General features: G+C 44.4%; 3 protein-coding genes across 5 annotated transcripts; 1 reads left to right on the top strand and 2 right to left on the bottom strand.

Annotated features, from left to right (window-relative positions):
- Window positions 1-1,888: 1,888 nt before the first annotated feature.
- LOC307230126 (uncharacterized protein) lies at window positions 1,889-7,159 on the top strand (the record flags this gene model as incomplete). The annotated part of the gene is made up of 5 exons (XM_080000340.1): window positions 1,889-1,993; window positions 4,514-4,597; window positions 5,590-5,640; window positions 5,794-5,832; window positions 6,936-7,159. 5 exons carry the CDS (start codon window positions 1,889-1,891, stop codon window positions 7,038-7,040), a joined length of 384 nt encoding a protein of 127 aa, XP_079856466.1. The 3' UTR covers window positions 7,041-7,159.
- A 2,923-nt stretch (window positions 7,160-10,082) lies between these two features.
- On the bottom strand, window positions 10,083-14,045 carry cUnh3orf18 (chromosome Un C3orf18 homolog). 3 transcript variants are annotated; one of them, XM_080000304.1, is made up of 6 exons: window positions 13,685-14,045; window positions 12,331-12,755; window positions 11,951-11,976; window positions 11,692-11,821; window positions 11,213-11,247; window positions 10,256-10,288 (listed from the first exon to the last, which is right to left on the bottom strand). In XM_080000304.1, the coding sequence occupies exons 2-5, from the start codon at window positions 12,589-12,591 to the stop codon at window positions 11,242-11,244; spliced, it is 423 nt and encodes a 140-aa protein (XP_079856430.1). In that variant the 5' UTR covers window positions 12,592-12,755; window positions 13,685-14,045; the 3' UTR covers window positions 10,256-10,288; window positions 11,213-11,241. The 3 variants fall into 3 exon arrangements, with proteins under 3 accessions (XP_079856428.1, XP_079856429.1, XP_079856430.1); XM_080000302.1 differs by lacking the exon at window positions 11,213-11,247 and having other exon boundaries at window positions 10,083-10,288; XM_080000303.1 differs by lacking the exons at window positions 11,213-11,247; window positions 13,685-14,045 and adding an exon at window positions 13,580-13,634 and having other exon boundaries at window positions 10,083-10,288.
- A 324-nt stretch (window positions 14,046-14,369) lies between these two features.
- On the bottom strand, window positions 14,370-18,218 carry LOC307230307 (calglandulin-like). The gene is made up of 5 exons (XM_080000599.1): window positions 17,919-18,218; window positions 17,573-17,747; window positions 16,822-16,966; window positions 16,588-16,688; window positions 14,370-14,524 (listed from the first exon to the last, which is right to left on the bottom strand). The coding sequence occupies exons 1-5, from the start codon at window positions 17,919-17,921 to the stop codon at window positions 14,481-14,483; spliced, it is 468 nt and encodes a 155-aa protein (XP_079856725.1). The 5' UTR covers window positions 17,922-18,218; the 3' UTR covers window positions 14,370-14,480.
- Between the last annotated feature and the right edge of the window lie 116 nt (window positions 18,219-18,334).

The raw sequence follows: 18,334 nt of genomic DNA, 5'->3' as shown, positions 1-18,334 counted from the left end.
GACCGCACGACAGCGATGACGAAATGAACTCGTTTTTTGAAATGTTAATTATTGCTCTTTATTGCACAGTGAGGGAGCCTCTGCGGAGGGATGATTTTATGAACCGGGCTGCAGAACGCCAAACTTTCCAGTGGGTGGTCCACAGTGTCGGGGGGTGGGGGGGCGGGGTCCGCCGCCTCACCCCTCCCACCCCGCTCTGTCCTCAAACATGCTTTAATAGAGAAAGTATGCAATGCATACTGCTCTGCTGCAGCCCCCTGTACACTGCCACTGGGCTGTTTGGGGATCACACTCACACACACACACACACACACACACACACACACGCACGCACGCACGCACGCACACACACGCTGCCCTCTTCCCCCAAATACGAGGAGCCACCAGAGCTGCCGTGGACCAACTCCAGGTAAGACCCAAAGGAAAACCCCGGAGCCCGCGTCTGAGCTGCGGGAAGGTAAGTCGCCGGCGTGTTGTTATTGCGCTTCTTCCACTTGGTGCCGTTCCAAAAAAAAAAAAAAAAAAAAAAAGATTAAAATAAATAATAATAATGAATAATATTATATTGAACAAAAAAAAAAAAATCCACAGCGCTGCTTCAACGTCAGACGTTTGGAGCAGCGCTAACTTCTGTGTTGTTACTTCCCCCCCCCTTCGACATTTTAGTTGTAACGATCCGCTCCGGTGAACGCAGAGCCGGGACTCTCGGCGTGAGTCGGCGGCGACGGGAGCCACGACCCCGGTTGGAGTCGTTTTCAAACGCGGCCTCGGCTCTTGTTTTGGTGTCGCGTCGAAAACTAGCGCCGCGTCGGTACGGCAGCAGCGGCGCTACTCACTCGTCACGGTCGAGATCCTGTTTCTACCGCCGCCCTTATGGAAAAAGTACATTGAGTCCCGGCGGTGTCCCGCTGCACATTGGTTTGGCTCCATAACCTCCTCCACCCCCACCACCCCCCCAAAAAAAAAACAACCCAAAAAACCCCCAAAAAGCCCCAGAGAGAGACAGACATGTTGCTTCGCGAGCGACTGTGTCGCGCGAGTGTTTTGTACGCGCGCTTATTACTTACACAACGGCGGCGCGTGCGTTTCTCACGTTACCTTCACTTCCGGCCCGGGTGCAGAGCTTTGATAGGCTCGCGCGGCAATTAGCGTCCGGATCGTTAACCCTTTCGGCATCAAACCGCTTTAAAAATTTTTATTTATTTTATTATTATTATTTTTTTTTTAATCTAGGTTTTTGGTAAACGCGATTTTCCCCTCAATGTTTCCACCTGGTTTACTATAACACAATAATGGCGAAGGGAAAAAAAACAAAAACCCAATACAAACAGATGGGAGGGAGGATGGGTACGGCCCAGATCCAGGTTTTGGATAGTACTAGTATATTGAGTTGTGAATATCTGTGCTACTTTTAGTCACTGCAAGACCATTCTCATGTTTCTCTGCATTTGCCAAACCCCTATCTGTGCCAAGACTCTGTGCCAATACCATATATATATATATATATATATATATATATATATATATATATATATATATATATATATATATATATATATATATATATATATATCCGCACACACAGTATATGGTTCTCATGCTTGGTATTGAATGATCTCAAATCTTCATTTTGAACGGTCCTTTAAAGTGATGAGTCGAGCAGAAGTTTACGTGAAGTGTGCTGAGACGGAAACCAGAGTAATATCTAGACATCCAGATGAACACTCAACCCCTGAATACTTCAAATGCGATATCAGAACCCGCGCCTCACCGTCTCCGCAGGGTCGCTCAGCACCTCCGACTCAGTCCCTCTGTGAAGCCAGCCCTCGAGGCCTCCGGCTCGGGCATCGATGCCCACACTCCCCACAGCCAGTGGACAGACGTAGATATGAGCACCAGTGGGACCAAGGAGCCTTCCCCCCAGCCAGGCACCGCCCAGCCGCCTGCCGAGCCTCAGCGAAGGGGTCGGGGGCGGCCGCGGAAACAGCAGCAGGTGAGGCCTACTGTAAAGAGTTTGGGTCTGCTGTTATTTAATGGGTTATGCACTGTTCGAATACCTTCGGGGGGGTCTGACCTCCCTAATTGAGACTTGGACCCACCCAAAGAGGTAAAAACAACAGGTCGGGGGTTGTCGAAACATCATCGTCAACATCATACACCGATCAGCCAGAACATTAAAACCACTGACAGGTGAATTCAATAACATGGATCATCTCGTTCCAATGGCACCTGTCAAGTGGTGGGATATATTACGCAGCAAGTGGACAGTCAGTGCTTGAAGTTGATGTGTTGGAATCAGGAAAAATGGGCAAGCGTAAGGATCTGAGCGACTTTAACAAGGACCAAACTATGATGGCTACAGCACTGGTTCAGAGCATCTCCAAAACGACAGGTCTTTTGGGGTGTTCCCGGCATGCAGTGGTTGGTACCTACTAAAAGTGGTCCAAGGAAGGACAAGGTGATGCGGCGACAGGGTCGTGAACGCCCCAAGGCTCAATAATTCGTATGGGGAGTGAAGTCCAGCCCGTCTGGTCTGATCCCACAGAAGAGCTGCTGTAGCACAAATTAATGAAAAAGTTAATGCTGCTGTGATAGACAGGTGTCAGAACACACAGTGCATCGTAGCTCGCTGTGTATTAGGCTACGTAGCTGCAGACCGGACAAAGTGTCCATGCTGACCCCTGTCCACCGCCAAGAGCGCCTACAATGGGCACATGAGTGTCAGGACCAGACCTTGGAGCAATGGAAGAAGGTGGCCTGGTCTGATGAATCACGTTTTCTTTTACATCATGTTAATGGTTACATCATGTGGTTTCCCTGGGGCCGATATTGCACCAGGATGCACTATGGGAGGAAGGCAAGCCAGGAGGCAGTGTGATGCCCTGGCCAATGTTCTGCTGGGAAACCTTGGGTCCTGGCCTTCATGGGGATGTTACTTTGACACGTAGCACCTACCTAAACATTGTTGCAGACCAAGTACACCCCTTCATTACAACGGTATTCCCTGATGGCAGTGGCCTCTTTCAACAGGATAATGTGCCCTGCCACACCTTAAAAAATGGTCAGGAATGGTTTGAAGAACACGACAAAGAGTTCAAGGTGTTGACTTGGCCTCCACATTCCACAGATCTCAATCCGATGGAGCATCTGTGGGATGTGCTGGAACAACAAGCCCGATCCATGGGGGCCCCACGGATCACAACTTCCAACTAAACGATCTGCTGCTGACGTTTTGTGAAGGTGTCCTGCTCACAGGACACCTTCAGAGGTCTCGTGGAGTCCATGCCTCAACGGGTCAGACCTGTTTTGGTGACACGAGGGGGGAGCTTCACAATATTAGGCGGGTGGTTTTAATGTTGCGGCTGACCGGTGTATAAATCCTTCTTACCTTTTATTGTAAATATTACAATAAATTTCCCATATACCTGCCTGGAAGAATCTTCTAATATGGTTTCAGACACCCCTCAATTGGACCATACCATTATGCTGAGCATGCGTATTGATGGAACGATTTTCCAGGGTCAGTGCACGCGATGCTCGGTGGTGAGGAGAGGGTGGGAGGGGTGTAGTCTAGGTGATACGCAGGTATCCGCCCTACACCCAGAAAGCTCCAAGTTTCCCTATACCCGCTTAAAAATGCGCAAGGACACGTAACAATACAGCTTTGTGACAGAACTCTCACTTCAGTGATTTTGTTTGGCAAATAGGGCTTCGTTTGTGCTGGATCCTGCCGGAGCATGATCTAGGGCCTCCCAGATTGGATCTGGCACCTCCGCACAAGCTGCGAACTCCATCTTAAATAGCCCCCCCCCACATGTGAATTATGAGAGTACCGGCACATATTTTCCCCGCTGCGTCCATGTTCCCCATTTCTCCAAACAAAACAAATACAAATTATGTATTTTTATTTGAAATGATTATTTTTTACTTCTGTTGCTGTGTCGCCAAGAACTCCCCCCCCGATTGTCATTGTATAATTCACACTCTTGGGCTAGGGTTAGGAAACAAACCATGGTTTTCTTTGTTATGAATCCATGAAGATTTGAAAATTAGCTATTGTTTTGTTATTTTCTTAGGTTACTTTTTTTTTTTTTTTTTTTTTTACTGTTTTTACGATTTATTGTATACTGCCAAAGTATTCTTGTTTCTCTTGTTTATTATTTATGTTACGATTGTTTTTCCTGTTTATTGCTACATTTTTATTTATTTATTTTGTATTGTTTAGTTGCCTTTTTTGTTCATTTGTTTATTGCATATTGGCATTTTTTTTTTTCCTTTTTCTATAACATTATTATTATTGCCTATTCTTTTTGATGTGAGCTGCTGTAACACCACAATTTCCCTCTGGGGGTGAATTAAGGGTCTGTCTGTCTGTCTGTCTGTCTGTCTGTCTGTCTGTCTGTCTAAGCAGTTAATGTACAGTTCTATCGATAGTCATTAGTACAGATCGCCATCAGAACTATTGAGCAATGCTGGTTGTGGTTAGTTAAATTGTCAGATCTGCTCCCTCCAGGAACCGACTGGACCCCCAGCTCCAAAGAGACCGAGAGGAAGACCTAAGGGAAGCAAGAACAAGGAGCCTCGTGTTGTGCTGAAGGTGAAAAAAATAATAATACTAAAAAATATATAATGATCAGAAAAGCTAGGAAACTGGTCATCTCATCATATTTCATTTTAATATTTAGTATACAGCAGTACTAGTTATGACACTGTATGATACTGTATCACAGTTTAATAAATGGCTGTATTATGAGTAGGAGGAGGATACTTCTATGTATTTAAAGTGAGAAATGTATTTATTACTGTTTGTTTTTTTACAACAACACTTGTTGGAGGACACATAGTTATGGTCTAAAACTTTTATTACAGTCTAAAAGTTGCTGCCTAAAGAGCAAGTTTGAAGATTTAAAAGTACTGACTAGTCGGGGGAGTAGGGCGAACTAGGGTGAACATTCCAAAGAAAGATTGGCACACATGCTTAACATAAAGTAATAAAGTATTATTGTTTCACCACAGGTTTGAAAATAAAATCTTGTTAATTTCCTCGTAAATCGGGAAAATAATGATTTACAATCTGCTTCTTCGCCAGAACTGAAATGATAGTTATGTAGTATTCTTTTTTTTTGTGGAATCAGGCACAAACATAGTGTTTAAATAAGTCAAATCCATTGCTGTAGTGCTTACTTTACTTAACGTTACTTTATTGCTCTTTTACTAAGTTTGTCATTGTTATTTATTGTATTTTACGACTTTAGGTGACACGTGTTTTTTCTTTCAGGGGTTTCACTTTTGCTCCCTGTTGATCACTGAGACAAATTAATATATCCCATAATTATAGCTATTTTGTAACACTGCTATGTTCGCTTTATAGCACTACCATGCTGTACCGAACTGCAAACGAAAATGCAACAACTGTGGCATTTATTTTCCTTTCCCCTGTTGATTTACGATAGCAAAAGTAACAAAGGAAAATCCCGCCTCAAAGCAACATTTCCCATAAATAGATCTTGAAAAATGACCTTCTGCGGAGCGTGTTTGGTTTTCTGTCGAATCCCAAACCCGTTTAACCCTTCGTCTGCTTTGCCTCAGAAGGTCGAGCCGGTCCGGGAGAGGCGACCACGCGGGCGACCAAGGAAATGGGTATGGGGCAATCGCTGACACTTCAGAGACATCATGTGTGTGCTCAGGCACACACACGATGGGTCCAGTCTGCACGTCACGTTCAGCTGCAGCCCTGGAGGCCAGCGTTGTCATTCCACCTGCTCACTTCATTAATTATACTTCTCTCCGCAGCCCCAGAAAGTAGTTCAAGAGGTAACCGAAGAACAGCAGGTGAGAGACAGAGCGTGGTGCGACAGCGCTGCTCGGCTCGATTCCTAATTAAGTCCAGACATTAAAAAAAAAAAAAAAAAAAAAAGGTCATTACTGAGATATATCTGGATATATCATAATTAAAAGACGACGTATTTAATAACGTGTACATGTGAGCATTTCACTGTCGAGATTTGTACATGCATTGTATGTTATACTGGTATCTTCATAAATTGAGTAAATGTTAGATCGGACGTTTTGCATTTGGTTATTTGGTTTCTCTTTATTATAGAATGAAATACTTTTAAACGATGTTACTTGATTTGGTTATCATTTATGTAAGAATATATTAAGATTATAATGGATGAAAGAGTGGGTTTCCTTTTTTTCCTACTAATTCAGCACTAAATTGTCAATCATAATTAATACGATGGTATTGGCTTTTATTAACTACAATAATAGCACTACACCCGCTTTGCACCTCCACTGAAACGACTTTATGAATCTGGGTATGAAAATAATGGCAGCTGCAAAGTGAATGACGTCAGATTCTCTAAAACGCTCTCCTCTTGCGTTTATTTTCTAACGCAAAGCCCGAATGTTTCCGCGAAAGTCAAATCCTTCGAGCCCGGCGCGTTCATTTCACAAAAAAATCGACCGATTGCACAACGTGCAACTGCTTTTCACCAAAAGCGGCCGGTCGTCATGGCGCCCTCCTTCCCCGTCTTATCGCTTCCACCGAACCCTCGCGTCTCCGAGAGCTAAGACACTTCAAGAACTGAAACCGTTGGGGCCCGATTCAGGTTTATTTTTTTTTTTTTTTTTTTTTTTTTTTCGGATGCTCACAGGCGAAGGGGAAGAATGAGTCAATGTGGAGAGGGGAAACCTGATACAACTGCTTTCTTCCCCTGTCTTCTTGGTTTCCTGACATAACCGTCCTGTTCCTCGCATTTCTAGATCTTAAAGCGCCGGGGCCCATTTCCCCGCACGCACGCACGCACACAGCAGTCAACCGAAATGTCCACAGTCATCCCGATACCGCGCGATCTGACGCCGCCGGGCGTCACTGTTCATGCTCGCGTGGACGGACCTTGGAACACGGTGTGTTTTTGTGCCTTTTCCAGAGCGTGGCGGCGGCGGAGGAGGAGGAGGAGGCTGCGGAGGGTCCCTCGCAGTCCCAGACCTCTCCGTCTCCATCTCAGGTTCCAGCGCCGGCCGAAGGGGAGTAGATAAAGCGCTTCTCTGCCTACCTCGAGGTTTGGCCTCAAACAAAGAGGGGCTCAATTTGACCCCCGACCTGTTATAGGGATTCAGGGGAATGAAAAAAAAAAAAAAAAAATAGAGTTGATAGCAGACAATGGTCTCTTCTAATGGATACTGTACCGTGGGTTAGTAGGTAGGTAGGTTAGTACATTTGTTTTTTTTTAAGTTGGTGGGGGGGAGGGGGGGTTCCGGTTTTTCACTTTTACAGAGTGTGTATGTGTATGTTTATGTCTGCATCTGTGTGTGTGTGTGTGTGTGTGCGTGCGTGCGTGCGTGTGCGTGTGTGTGCGGTAGGCGTAGGGGTCGTGGGATGAATGGAGGAGGGATCGAGGTAAACTTAAGCAGCCGCTCTCACCAAACTGAATCGATATCCAAAACCACAATTCTCAATCGGGAGCCGCGACCGCTTGTTTTGGAAGTGGACACTCTCGACGCTGACATTAATATGTTACAGTATTTTCGACGTGCGCGGAAGTCGTCGGCGCGGGGGCTAAAAGTATGAAGCGTTCTTGATTCCAAAGTGACGGTGCCCATCCCGAGGGGGGTAAACGCGCGCGCACAACGCAGATGTCGGTCATATTCCGAGGACCGCCTCCTCCAGATCACGTCAGTCTTTCAAGATCAGCCGTCTTAATTCCGTATATGGGCGTGTCATTTTGGAATCCAACTCCTCATACAGAATAGTCGCCATGCTGATTGGTTGTCATGTGACCAGACTCAGGATTATACTTTTACATTGTTCTTACCGCCACGTTGGAACCTCAGGTACAAAAAAAAAAACAAAAAAAACAAAAAAAAAAACTATTCAGGAACATGTTGTCAGTATGCTCAGTATGATTATTGTGCTGTGTTTGTGTTTCATTTCTGATCTGTATTTGACATTCACAAGATGCTTTGACACGCAGACCTCATGTAGACATCTGATACCCTCATTTTCACTCACATTCTACCTCAGCAACAGAATTTACGAAATCTCATCGGCGAAGCAGCCCTCTGCTCCGCCCGCGATCACACGCGCCAACACACCCACACACACACACACACACGCACGCAGACACGCAGACAGACACGCAGACACACCTATATCCCACGTGCACAGAGTTGTGGAGCTCGGTTTACATATTGACCTCAAAGTCTACTGAGAACGCACCCGTACACTCACCTGGTGAAGTCTCGCCGCGGACACTCGAGGGGTTTGTTTGACTCGATGGCAACTCGAGAACAAAGATAAGTGTCGGGTGTTTTACCGACCGTGCATTTTAAATGATAATCGCCTTAACTTGCCTTGGTCTTTAATCCGGCCGATAGTTTACAACAACTCGGGGGAGATCGTTTGTTGTGCAGGTCGTAGTTCGTAGTACTGTCACTTCATGGTCCTGCCATCTCAGCATTTTTAACTCAGACGTCGTATATCTCCCTGTGTAATTCTGACACAGGTGTTTCTACGTATGACTGCGTATGACCCTTATCTTTTCCGGGGGCCTTTGAGTAACGAGGGCACATATCTACATAACGTCGAAAAAATTGAAATACTACAAAGTACTTAAAAATAGCCAAACTAGTTTAACATGACTTAAAGTATACTCAAATTACAAGGTAGTTTTAAATTAGGGAGTCGTTTCGAGAGTCAAAACTCTTTGTCTTCAACTAACTCCGTCTTTTTTCTACTTACTTGTGTTTTAAATTATTCAACTGAAATCCCAATACGTAGGTGAGGACCATCAAGTCTTAACATTTACCACCCACGTTACATGCCAAGGAACGATTTCGTTTCGCCTTTTATATATATCTCTGATTTGTCTGCAATCACGTGCCGCCGTTTTTCCGGTGGTGTTATTCTTTCATTTGGTCGTTTTATGTCCTTCAGCACTGTTGGCTGAAATGCCACTAAAAGAGCGTGATGGGGTTACGTTGTTCCTTTGCATTGACCTCTTTCTTGTTTCTTTCCTCCGGACTACCTCTGAACGGATGCAAGCCTGGCTCTCAAACTCCATCTCAGAGGAGTGCCTGTCGGCTTGAGCCATACCTCACCTTTAACAACCCCCTTTAATCCAACCGTTGTCACCAAATATTCATCTCACTGCAAACTGGGAGTCAGCCTCGAGTCAACTTGATTTAAGTACGGTTCACACTTGATTATCCAGACGGTGATCATGTAGATCTGTCACCTGACGGATAGTGATATTATATTATATGTACTTGATTATTTTTTTGAACATTTAAAAAGTTGCATTTTTTTTTTTTTATATATAACTTGAGAAAAGATCTGTTCGGTCTGCTTTTAACTCTGTTTGTAGTTTTATACCACATTATACAAATGTCTTATCATCCACTTCTATTCAAACAGTTAAACTCAACAAAAACAACTGTGACATGTATTTTGTAATGAGACCTCACCACATTTTTTTTTTTTTTGTGTTCTGCATCTTTATCTCCAATAAAATTTTACAGAAATGGTTTCTGTCATGGATTTATGCAGCGGAAACATTGCATTAGGGTTGTAAAAACCGGTTTGAACATGTTAAATGTGTCACTGAAACGACTTTCGGCAAAGAAACCAAAACGGCGGTTTGATGGGTGAGGGTCCGAGGGGCCGAAGGGATGATGTGTGTCCAGTGTTCAAGCTCCCCGACGGCCCAGAGCCCACGTGATGGAGCCGAGCGCTCGGCAAAAACAAGAGAACACAAAATAACGTACACTGCTATACCATCAAATGTAGAATAAAATATCAAAGTTCTCGGTAACTCCATTGGTTATCACTCGACACAAATGACACCAACACACAGATGAAAAAGAAACGTGGCATTTCACCGCCTTTGTGCGCCAAGTGACTAACAGTGCAACAGCATAGAATATTATATCCCCCCATTCGTGGCTTTTGTTCATCAAACATACTATTTGTATAAATGGGAGTGATTATGAAATTATGAAACTAGGAGGGGACAATTAAAGTGAAAGGAGCAGACAACCCCACCCCACCCCCACCCTCTCCAAAGATATTCCGGCCCTCCGCTTCCTTGCAGTCCAGTCTTATCCAGTTTTCCCTTTCTCTCCCTTATCTTCCTGAGCAGCACGTCCTCGACAAAAGGGAAAGAAGATCGACAACATCGACTAAAGGGCCGACGGACGGTTCTCATGCGTTGAGGGCATTGGCTACATCTGTGAAGACAAGGCGACTGGGCCGCTGCGTGGTCCCCTGGGAGGTGGTGAGGGTCTGCAGGCAGGTAGAGAGCAGAGACACGGGTCCGGGTGGTGGGTAGACGTTCAAAGCAATACGAGTTTTAGTGACAGAAAACAACTTTTTTTAACTGCAATCAGTAGTCGAAGACGGTAATTTTCCCGGCTAAGCCAAAGAGAGGAAGACTGGGAGAGAAAAAAAGTGGGAAAGTGAAATTGAACAAATGACTTTTTATGGCTTTAAATAATAGGTTTGCTATTTTTCAACCCAAGCCTCGTTAAAATTATTTAACACGTAACTGCCTCAACCTCAACCTCACTGAATGCTTTACTATTGAGGAACTTACCACTCTGCTGCAGGTTCTCACCCTGCATGGGTACACGGTGTGTCACCATTTTTTGGTAAGTTTAGCATATGAAAACTGTCTGACAATATTGTCAACTTCTGAACTGTAACTTCTTTGGAAAGGCATTTGCCCTCTTGGACGGCAGCCGCTGTAGCAGAGGTAAGTTTCACAATAGTAAAGTATTCGGCGAGGCTGTGCTTTGGACAATCAGAAATGATGGGTAGCAACATTTAAATAAGGCCTGCATTGACAAAAGAGCGAAGCCATACTTGAATGGGTTTAATATTTGTTCTTTTGTTTAACATGAGGATGATTGATTGAGTGCATAGGTTAGTGATGGGAGTCGTAGGACCACAGAGGAAACGATATGAAAGATAGGTGGTAGTTCACACAAAGGTGAGAGAGAGAATGAATTTGTGTTTGTCTGTGTCTAGTGTCTACAAGTCTATTTTGTGCATACTTTGCAAACGATTATAAGAAGAAAGTATCTACTGTGAGTCTGTGTATGATATCTATGTCACATTTAATTAAGCCTTAGTTGGACAGTGATGTAGTGATAGTTAGGGTTTAAGAAATGGGGAACACGGGTAAAAGTCACGCAGATGATACTTTACCATGTTTGTCTTTTACCATTGTGTCATTGTTAGAACTTAAAGGAAATATAACAGGAAAAAAAAGTGAATTATAACAGGAAAACAACCATACGCGTCATACATGTATACACTCAAATGCAAAAGACAGATTCCTTCTAAATATCACCATATGCCATAAGGGAAGTGCGTGTGTGTTTCAACTCCAATAATACGTAAAAAAATGACGAGAAGCCATCGCCACAAGGCACCGGAGCATCTGCGGCGCACGTCGGCACGGAATGGAAACGTTTTTCCAAAACTCCTCCGAGACGGACGATTGACAGTGTGTGTCAATCGTCTCGGGTATCTAACTGAATTGACTACTGACACATTTACGGCTCCAGGGAAGGATGCAGTTTTGTAATCGATAACAACCCAGCTTTTAGGTCATTTTTTTTTTTTTTTCCATCTCCTCCCGCCCGCACAGAAGTGCTGAACGGTCACACGGGCTTTCGAGCTACCTTGCTGTTGGGGCCCGCGAGGCTGCCTTCCCGGCCGTGGTCCAGCAGCTCCTGCTCCAACAGGTCGTCCTGCTCTTCGGCCGGATCGAAGTTGTACATGGGCATGAGCTGGTGCCTCAGCTTCTCCAGCCTGAGAGGGAGAGAGAACGGGGGGGGGGGGGTCAGAGGTCAAGGTCAGTGCCTGCGTCCACGGCGAGGACGGGCGGCGGAAAGTTTTTACGGCGCCGCCGGCGTTACCGGTCGAGCAAAATAAACTCACCGCTTCCGTTTCCGAATATACAGCATCTACGGACGGAGAAAGGAGGGGAAGGGAGGTCGACGTTTAGTTTGACTATATCGTTGTGAATGTCGGCAAATCGTGCGTGAGTCGTAAAAATATCCGTGGACATAACGTTTTAACTGTTCATGTTCATAAAATCCTAAATAAACAAATCACCATTTTCAAGAGCTGGGCAGACGGGTTTGTTAAAGAAAAGGGGAAAATTGACAAAGAGGGTTTAAAAAATGTAAATTGTAATTAGGATTTGATCAGCATCTGAGGTCACTCAAAGGATGTAGGCACTATTAGTAATTACAAAGGTATTCATTAGCAGGTAGGTACTCTATATTGTGTTCGCTTTGAAAGGATTAATTTCTCACAATAGCCACCACCAGTCCGATGATGGTGATGATGCCAAAGGGCACGAGCACAATCCCCATCCCCGAGCCCTCCACCACCATCTCCGGATACTTGGTTGCATTGAAGTTGGTGTCGTTTGTCGATACCGTGACCGCCATCAGCGTCGTCCGCGAGGTGAGGTTGCCCTGGGCCTCCGCGCCGGTCGGGAGCAGCGGGGCGGCGGACGTTTGCCCGCGGGTGGACAGGAAGGCGGCTGCTGTCGTTGTCGCCGTCGTCGCCATGCCGGCGTGCGGTTTGATCTCGCTTCGCGGCGTCGTCTCTCTACGGGAATGCTGTCGCCTGTTTCAGTCTCCGGCGCGTCTCATGGCAGACGCTGGTTTTCTCCCTCCGGCCGGGGCTTCGCTGAAGCATCGGGAACGCTTCAGTGGTCACAGGAGGAAAAAACCTGCGGTGCACAGTTTCATAGAATCACTTGAAATAATCGTGACAGCTGCACGACATGCGCGGAAATCGCCTATTTTGAAGGCTTTATACGTGTCAAACAGCGCAATATGATTCTGAACTATACAGTAACCGCGCTCACCGACACGTTTAATTCTGTTTCATGCGCTGAATCTGCAAACACATTATTCTGAAAAAAAATCAAAATAATAAAAAACGACGAAACTTTGAGAGCGGAAGCAGAAAACCCCCTAATTTCATCCGAGTGAAACTTGCAACGGATTGCGCCAGCTGGGATGTGGTGTGTGTTTGGGGGCAGGATGTGGGTTACAGTTATTGAAGGTAAAATATTGAGGAAAATATATCACCAACATTATTTTCTGCGAGCGAAACTCAAGGAGGAAGCTCGCGACCACACGTGCACGCATGCACCAATACCCAGAGCGTCCACGCCCGAAACATAATTTTGGAGAATTTCTCTATGTGTGGCAGATATTAACATGCCATGTTCCCAGCAGGGGTTACTTCGTACTATGTGATTTATCTATTTTAGAAGCAAGACTGCGGCTCTGCTCTTGGTGCTACGGGAAAGGCGGCAAAAACAAAGACACATGACTCCTGCCTCCTGCCCTCTTGCACTCTTAATGGGGAACATGTGCAGCTCAGCCGAACGACCAATCGAAAAGCCAGGGCTGGATTCAGTCTTTACGGTTACCCGGATAAAAATCAGCCCCGAAACCCCGAGATAACGCATGTCGATGTAACGAGAGGGAGACATAGTCGTCCTCGTTCCCAGTCCTGTGTGCCGCATGGCACGTTGTTATTTACCAACACAGGCTGCAGCTCCTATGCAAAATGCTGGGCGTCTAATCCTTCCGACGTGAGCCGCTCACACTGCATGTGTCCTCTCCCAGTCGTGATGTACATACATACCTTGATGTACAATCTGAAGAGCTCAGAGGGAAGTGTAGGGGGACTGGATACAGAGGGATATTTTCATTTGAGGAGGGTGTCCCCCCTCCCCACTCTCTCTCTCTCTCTCTCTCTCTCTCTCTCTCTTCCACTGTCTCCTTCTCCCCTTCTCCCAGTTGCAGTGCAGTCGGCACACAGGCAGGCTAGGCTGCTTACATGGAAGACACAGCCATTTTCTCATTTGGTGAACGCCAGTGACCGAGAAACCCCATCCCTAGCAACCTCCCAGCGGTCCCCTCGCAGTTTTCGGCATGGCTCCCATGAACCACCCCCCTTGTCCTACCCTTTCTTGTGTTTCAAATGACAGAAGCAGCTCCAGGGATGCTGCAAACAGAGACCAGGGCTCCGAGCTCCCTCCCCCATCACCCTGCAGTTGGTCTAATGGCTTAAAGACGATAGCTGTGGTTGGCTCTCTCGGCTGTCCGTTTGGCTTTGCAGGGATGAGAATGGGATTTAATGGCTCTGCGTACCAGATGCTGTCATGCCTGTGTGAGTAACTGCATCCGGGTGGCAGGGCTGTGGAAATTAACCCTATGATGTCAACCGCCTAGCCCTGAAGCAACTGACAGCACATGGTAACACAAATTGACCTTATTAAAAACAAAAATAAATATGGAGGAAAGGGAAAAAATACACTTGGCCTTTTTATTAATATTTATTTATTATTATTATTATTAATATTATTATTATTATTACTTAAACACAGTGATTTAAACACAGGAACATTTATTGAATAGAATAGAGCAGAACACAGTCATCAGCACATTTTGAAAGAGTCTCCAGTCATCATGGCGACAAATTCTGAAAGAATAAAGGGAAGTGGTGAATTAGTGTTTTAGCTAAAAAGAGAATAGCTGACATATTCAAGTTCAATTCCGATTGGTGGGGATTCAATATCCAAACGTCCATAATGAGTAACTGTAAAACATTCACCCCAAGAGAAATAAAACAGATGTGTTTTGTTTTTATTTTGAAGCATCATCACATTTTATCTTCACTGTCAGCTCTTGCATACACAATTTAATTTCATTCAAAGAAAATAATTATCTCTGCACCTTGTTCTTTAGGACATAGTTACAAACTCACGAAACTGAAGAAAAAAAACCCTTATATTTTGGGATATTATTTGGTCACACGAAACAATGTTTCCTTTTGTGACTGTCCACACATTTTTTAAACGGTTGAGTTGTTATAACTGATATAATTCTTTACACATTGAAAAGTTACGATTTGTGGTACTGTAGAATAAAACCCTGAACCTGAGTAATGTGTTTAATCCAATATGTAACTCTTTAATTTGATCAAAAACAAACAAAAACAAAACACATATACATAAACATAACAAAATATAAAGTTATTATAAGAAATATTTAAAGTAAGAAAATTATATATATATATACACACACACATATATACACATATATACACAATTATATATATATATAATAAAGAAATAAGAAATGATAAGTGTATTAAAATATGAATTACAATGAAAAATGCATATACAAATATTGCCTTTTGAGCAGAAGAGCTCTCTGGATCTTTAAAGGGATATTCCACTTTTAGGTTAGCTTTTTTTCCTGCCCAGATTCAGACGAGAAGCTGGATACCATTTTCATCCTGTGTGTCCAGTACAGAGATAGCAAGAGGCCGCGTGTTAACTGTATTAGCGCCATGAAAGGCTCCAAATGGGATCAACTAGCCCAGCTCCTGTGAAATTAGACAAATACACATCCCGGCACTGCAGAAGGGTCGCGGGTAATTTGAGCAATATCGATTGCGCCTCTATGATGAGTAAAGCTAAAAAAAATCTCAGTTGTTTTAAATGCTGCTGCATTTGGGACTATTTTTGACTGTCCATCCTCCGGGCACAGCGAATACCGGCTCTGAGGCCACGTGTCAAACTCAATGTGTTGGCGCTGTCGGGTTGCCAGTTCAGGCAGCTGAGTTTTGTTGGCGGGTAATCCCCCGGCACGAAGCGTTGCGGTTCATACCTGGCAACGCCCAACGCCCTTCAAGCCTGTCTGAGAGATTAGAGGATCCCAGAAGAACTTTACCCCGAAGGACAATTTAAATCCCCGCCGTGTCTCAGTTGGTGTTTGTTGGCTGGGAAAGGGGAACGCTCCCATCCACACCGGAGTCACCAGAGAGTCTTCAGCCTCATATGGACCGACTTCCTGACTGCACACCGGGGCCGGTGTGTGCAGTGATAGTCTTCACACCTCCTGGGGCCTTGAAAGCTTCAGTGTTCTCACTTTCCGGATTTCGCTCCCTCTTTCTATTCCCGCCGTGGCTTCTGCCGGGTTGGGAAGTAAGGGATGTCCTCTTGCTCCGCCCGTGAGATTGTCTTCTGGATCTTTTGGCCCACGACGTCCACAGAGTCTCCTTTCTCTTAGGTACATCATTGGGGTACACTATTTCTTCATTCAGATCCTTAGTATCCAACTTTCTGGTATCCGTAGGTGGCAACGATCAAAAGAACTCTACTCCCTCAGTCTCTGTGTATATATATATATATATATATAGATAGATAGTATACATACAAAGCGCAAATAACCAAAAAGTCATTGGAGAACATTTGATATTATCTGTTAATGGGAAGGTAAATCGAACTCCAGCGCCCTCTGGTGGATCATTTTGCTTATTTGTTTTCATTTAATTTATATTTTTGCATAAATAGGTTAACCTCAAGTGGTAGGTATGTCTCAAATGGGTTCGGTCAGGTTTCATCCGTTTTGCACACACTTTGAGTTCAAACGGGCTCTGCCGACTCATTCAGAAATGACCTATTTAGCAGAGAAACACTTTTCAAACCAACACAAATTCCCTTGATAGTATCTTGTATCTTCGATTTCAGAGCATACCTTCATAATCGATGGTTCCATCTCCATCCTTGTCTGCCTCCTTCATCATCTGCTCTGCCTCCACCTCATTTAGTGGTTCCCCTGCGTTCATCAACACATACCTGACAGAGATTGAACAGATGTCGACGGGAATGAAAAATAAAATACAAAGTTAATCTTGTGTGTAAAAGAAATTCAATTATCACTACACATTCGATGTAGAGTAGATAGTAATATTACAAATATTATTCTTACTTGAGAGTGCCCCACTCAATGTATCCCTTGGCTTCCTTGTCAAATACTTTAAAAGCAGCTCGGAGCTCAGCGTCCTGGTTTTTGGTTCTCTCATGGTACAATGCCATCAGACCCAGGAAGCTGTCACAGTCAAAGGTTCCTTTTCCTGAAAAATCACATTCATAGGAAAGTCAAATAAATTATGAGTAAATAAAACACATGAGCATGCTGTGGACAAAAGGGACCTCATATTCTTCAGAATGAAAGGAATTACAATGCATAACCCATTGCATAACATTTTCATAATAAGAAATAGCTGACAGAATACCCCCCTCCAATTTCCATTCCAAGTCACATTGTGGAATTACTTTCTAATTGGGCCCCAGCAGCAGAAGGTTTGTGTCCTTGGAACCAATCATTTGTTTTAGATAAAAATAATATGGCGTACAATTTGTTTTGAAAAGGAAATTTTAAATTTTAAATGTTAAGAACAACATCAATAGCCCTGTCCCTGTCAAATAAACTTAATAAACATAAATAATCAAAACAAAATAAATATCCAGCTAAGTTTAGAAAAATAATTCAATACCAAAGGTACACAAGCCCAAAACTCATGGATTATTTTGTTTACTTGTTTTCATCGAATTAATTTTAATTAATTTTGAGGGTATAATATTATTTTGAACAGGGCCTTCAAAATAACGCGGGTGATGCAGAATTGCAATAATCTTTCCTAACTGCCAAATTTGCAACTTTGCCGCGTTCTATTCACCCTCGTCGTCCACGTCCTTGGCCATCTGGCTGAGCTCTCTCTTGGTCGGGTTGATTCCCATTAAGCTCATCAGTCTCTCCAGCTCCAGTGTCTTCACGTCTCCATTGCCCTCCTCGTCAAACATCTCAAAGACCCCTTTATACTCGGTGATCTGCTCCGGTGTGAGCTGGCGGGCCTTTGGGACAGCAAGTGGGAAGGAAGGGCATAAACCATCCCAATGTCATTTCGACGCGACGTCCTTAAAGTCGTATAATGTTTATGAGAAGGAACACGAAATACCTAGGCGAAAGGTGTGAATTAAGTTGTCTATGCATGTGCCTGGCATGGCTAACAAGGAACTACTCACCATTGTTTTGTCTTGTATTACACAAACCGTTGAGCAGAAGGCGTGTGTGTAGAAACAGCCGTGGTTTTAAAGTGAGGGCACATCTCAAGACCCTCCACATAAAGAGCACAGTTGCTCGTTCCCTGGAGTTTGGTGAGGCCGGCATCAACCTTTTATGGTGTTTAAGCCCCGGGCCCGCCGCTCACCCATGAGGATTTGTTGGCTGTGGTAGTTTTCAACCCGAAAAATTCAATTGGTGAGAGGGAGAAAAAACCCGAGGGCAGGGTGTGCAGAAGTGTGGTCCAGTAAAGGAAACAGTTTAAACGGGTCGGTTAAAGTTCGGTCATGTGGGTCAAAATTGACAAACGCATGAAGAGCAAACAAACAAAAAAATATGTAAAGCGTCAGATGGATTTTGTGTGACCTCAGCATCACGT

The sequence above is a fragment of the Zeus faber genome, assembly GCF_960531495.2.
Source record: "Zeus faber genome assembly, chromosome: 5".
In the NCBI taxonomy this organism is placed as follows: domain Eukaryota; kingdom Metazoa; phylum Chordata; class Actinopteri; order Zeiformes; family Zeidae; genus Zeus; species Zeus faber.
The sequence above is the reverse complement of the archived record's forward strand: the minus strand, read 5'-3'. Positions and strand labels throughout refer to the sequence as shown.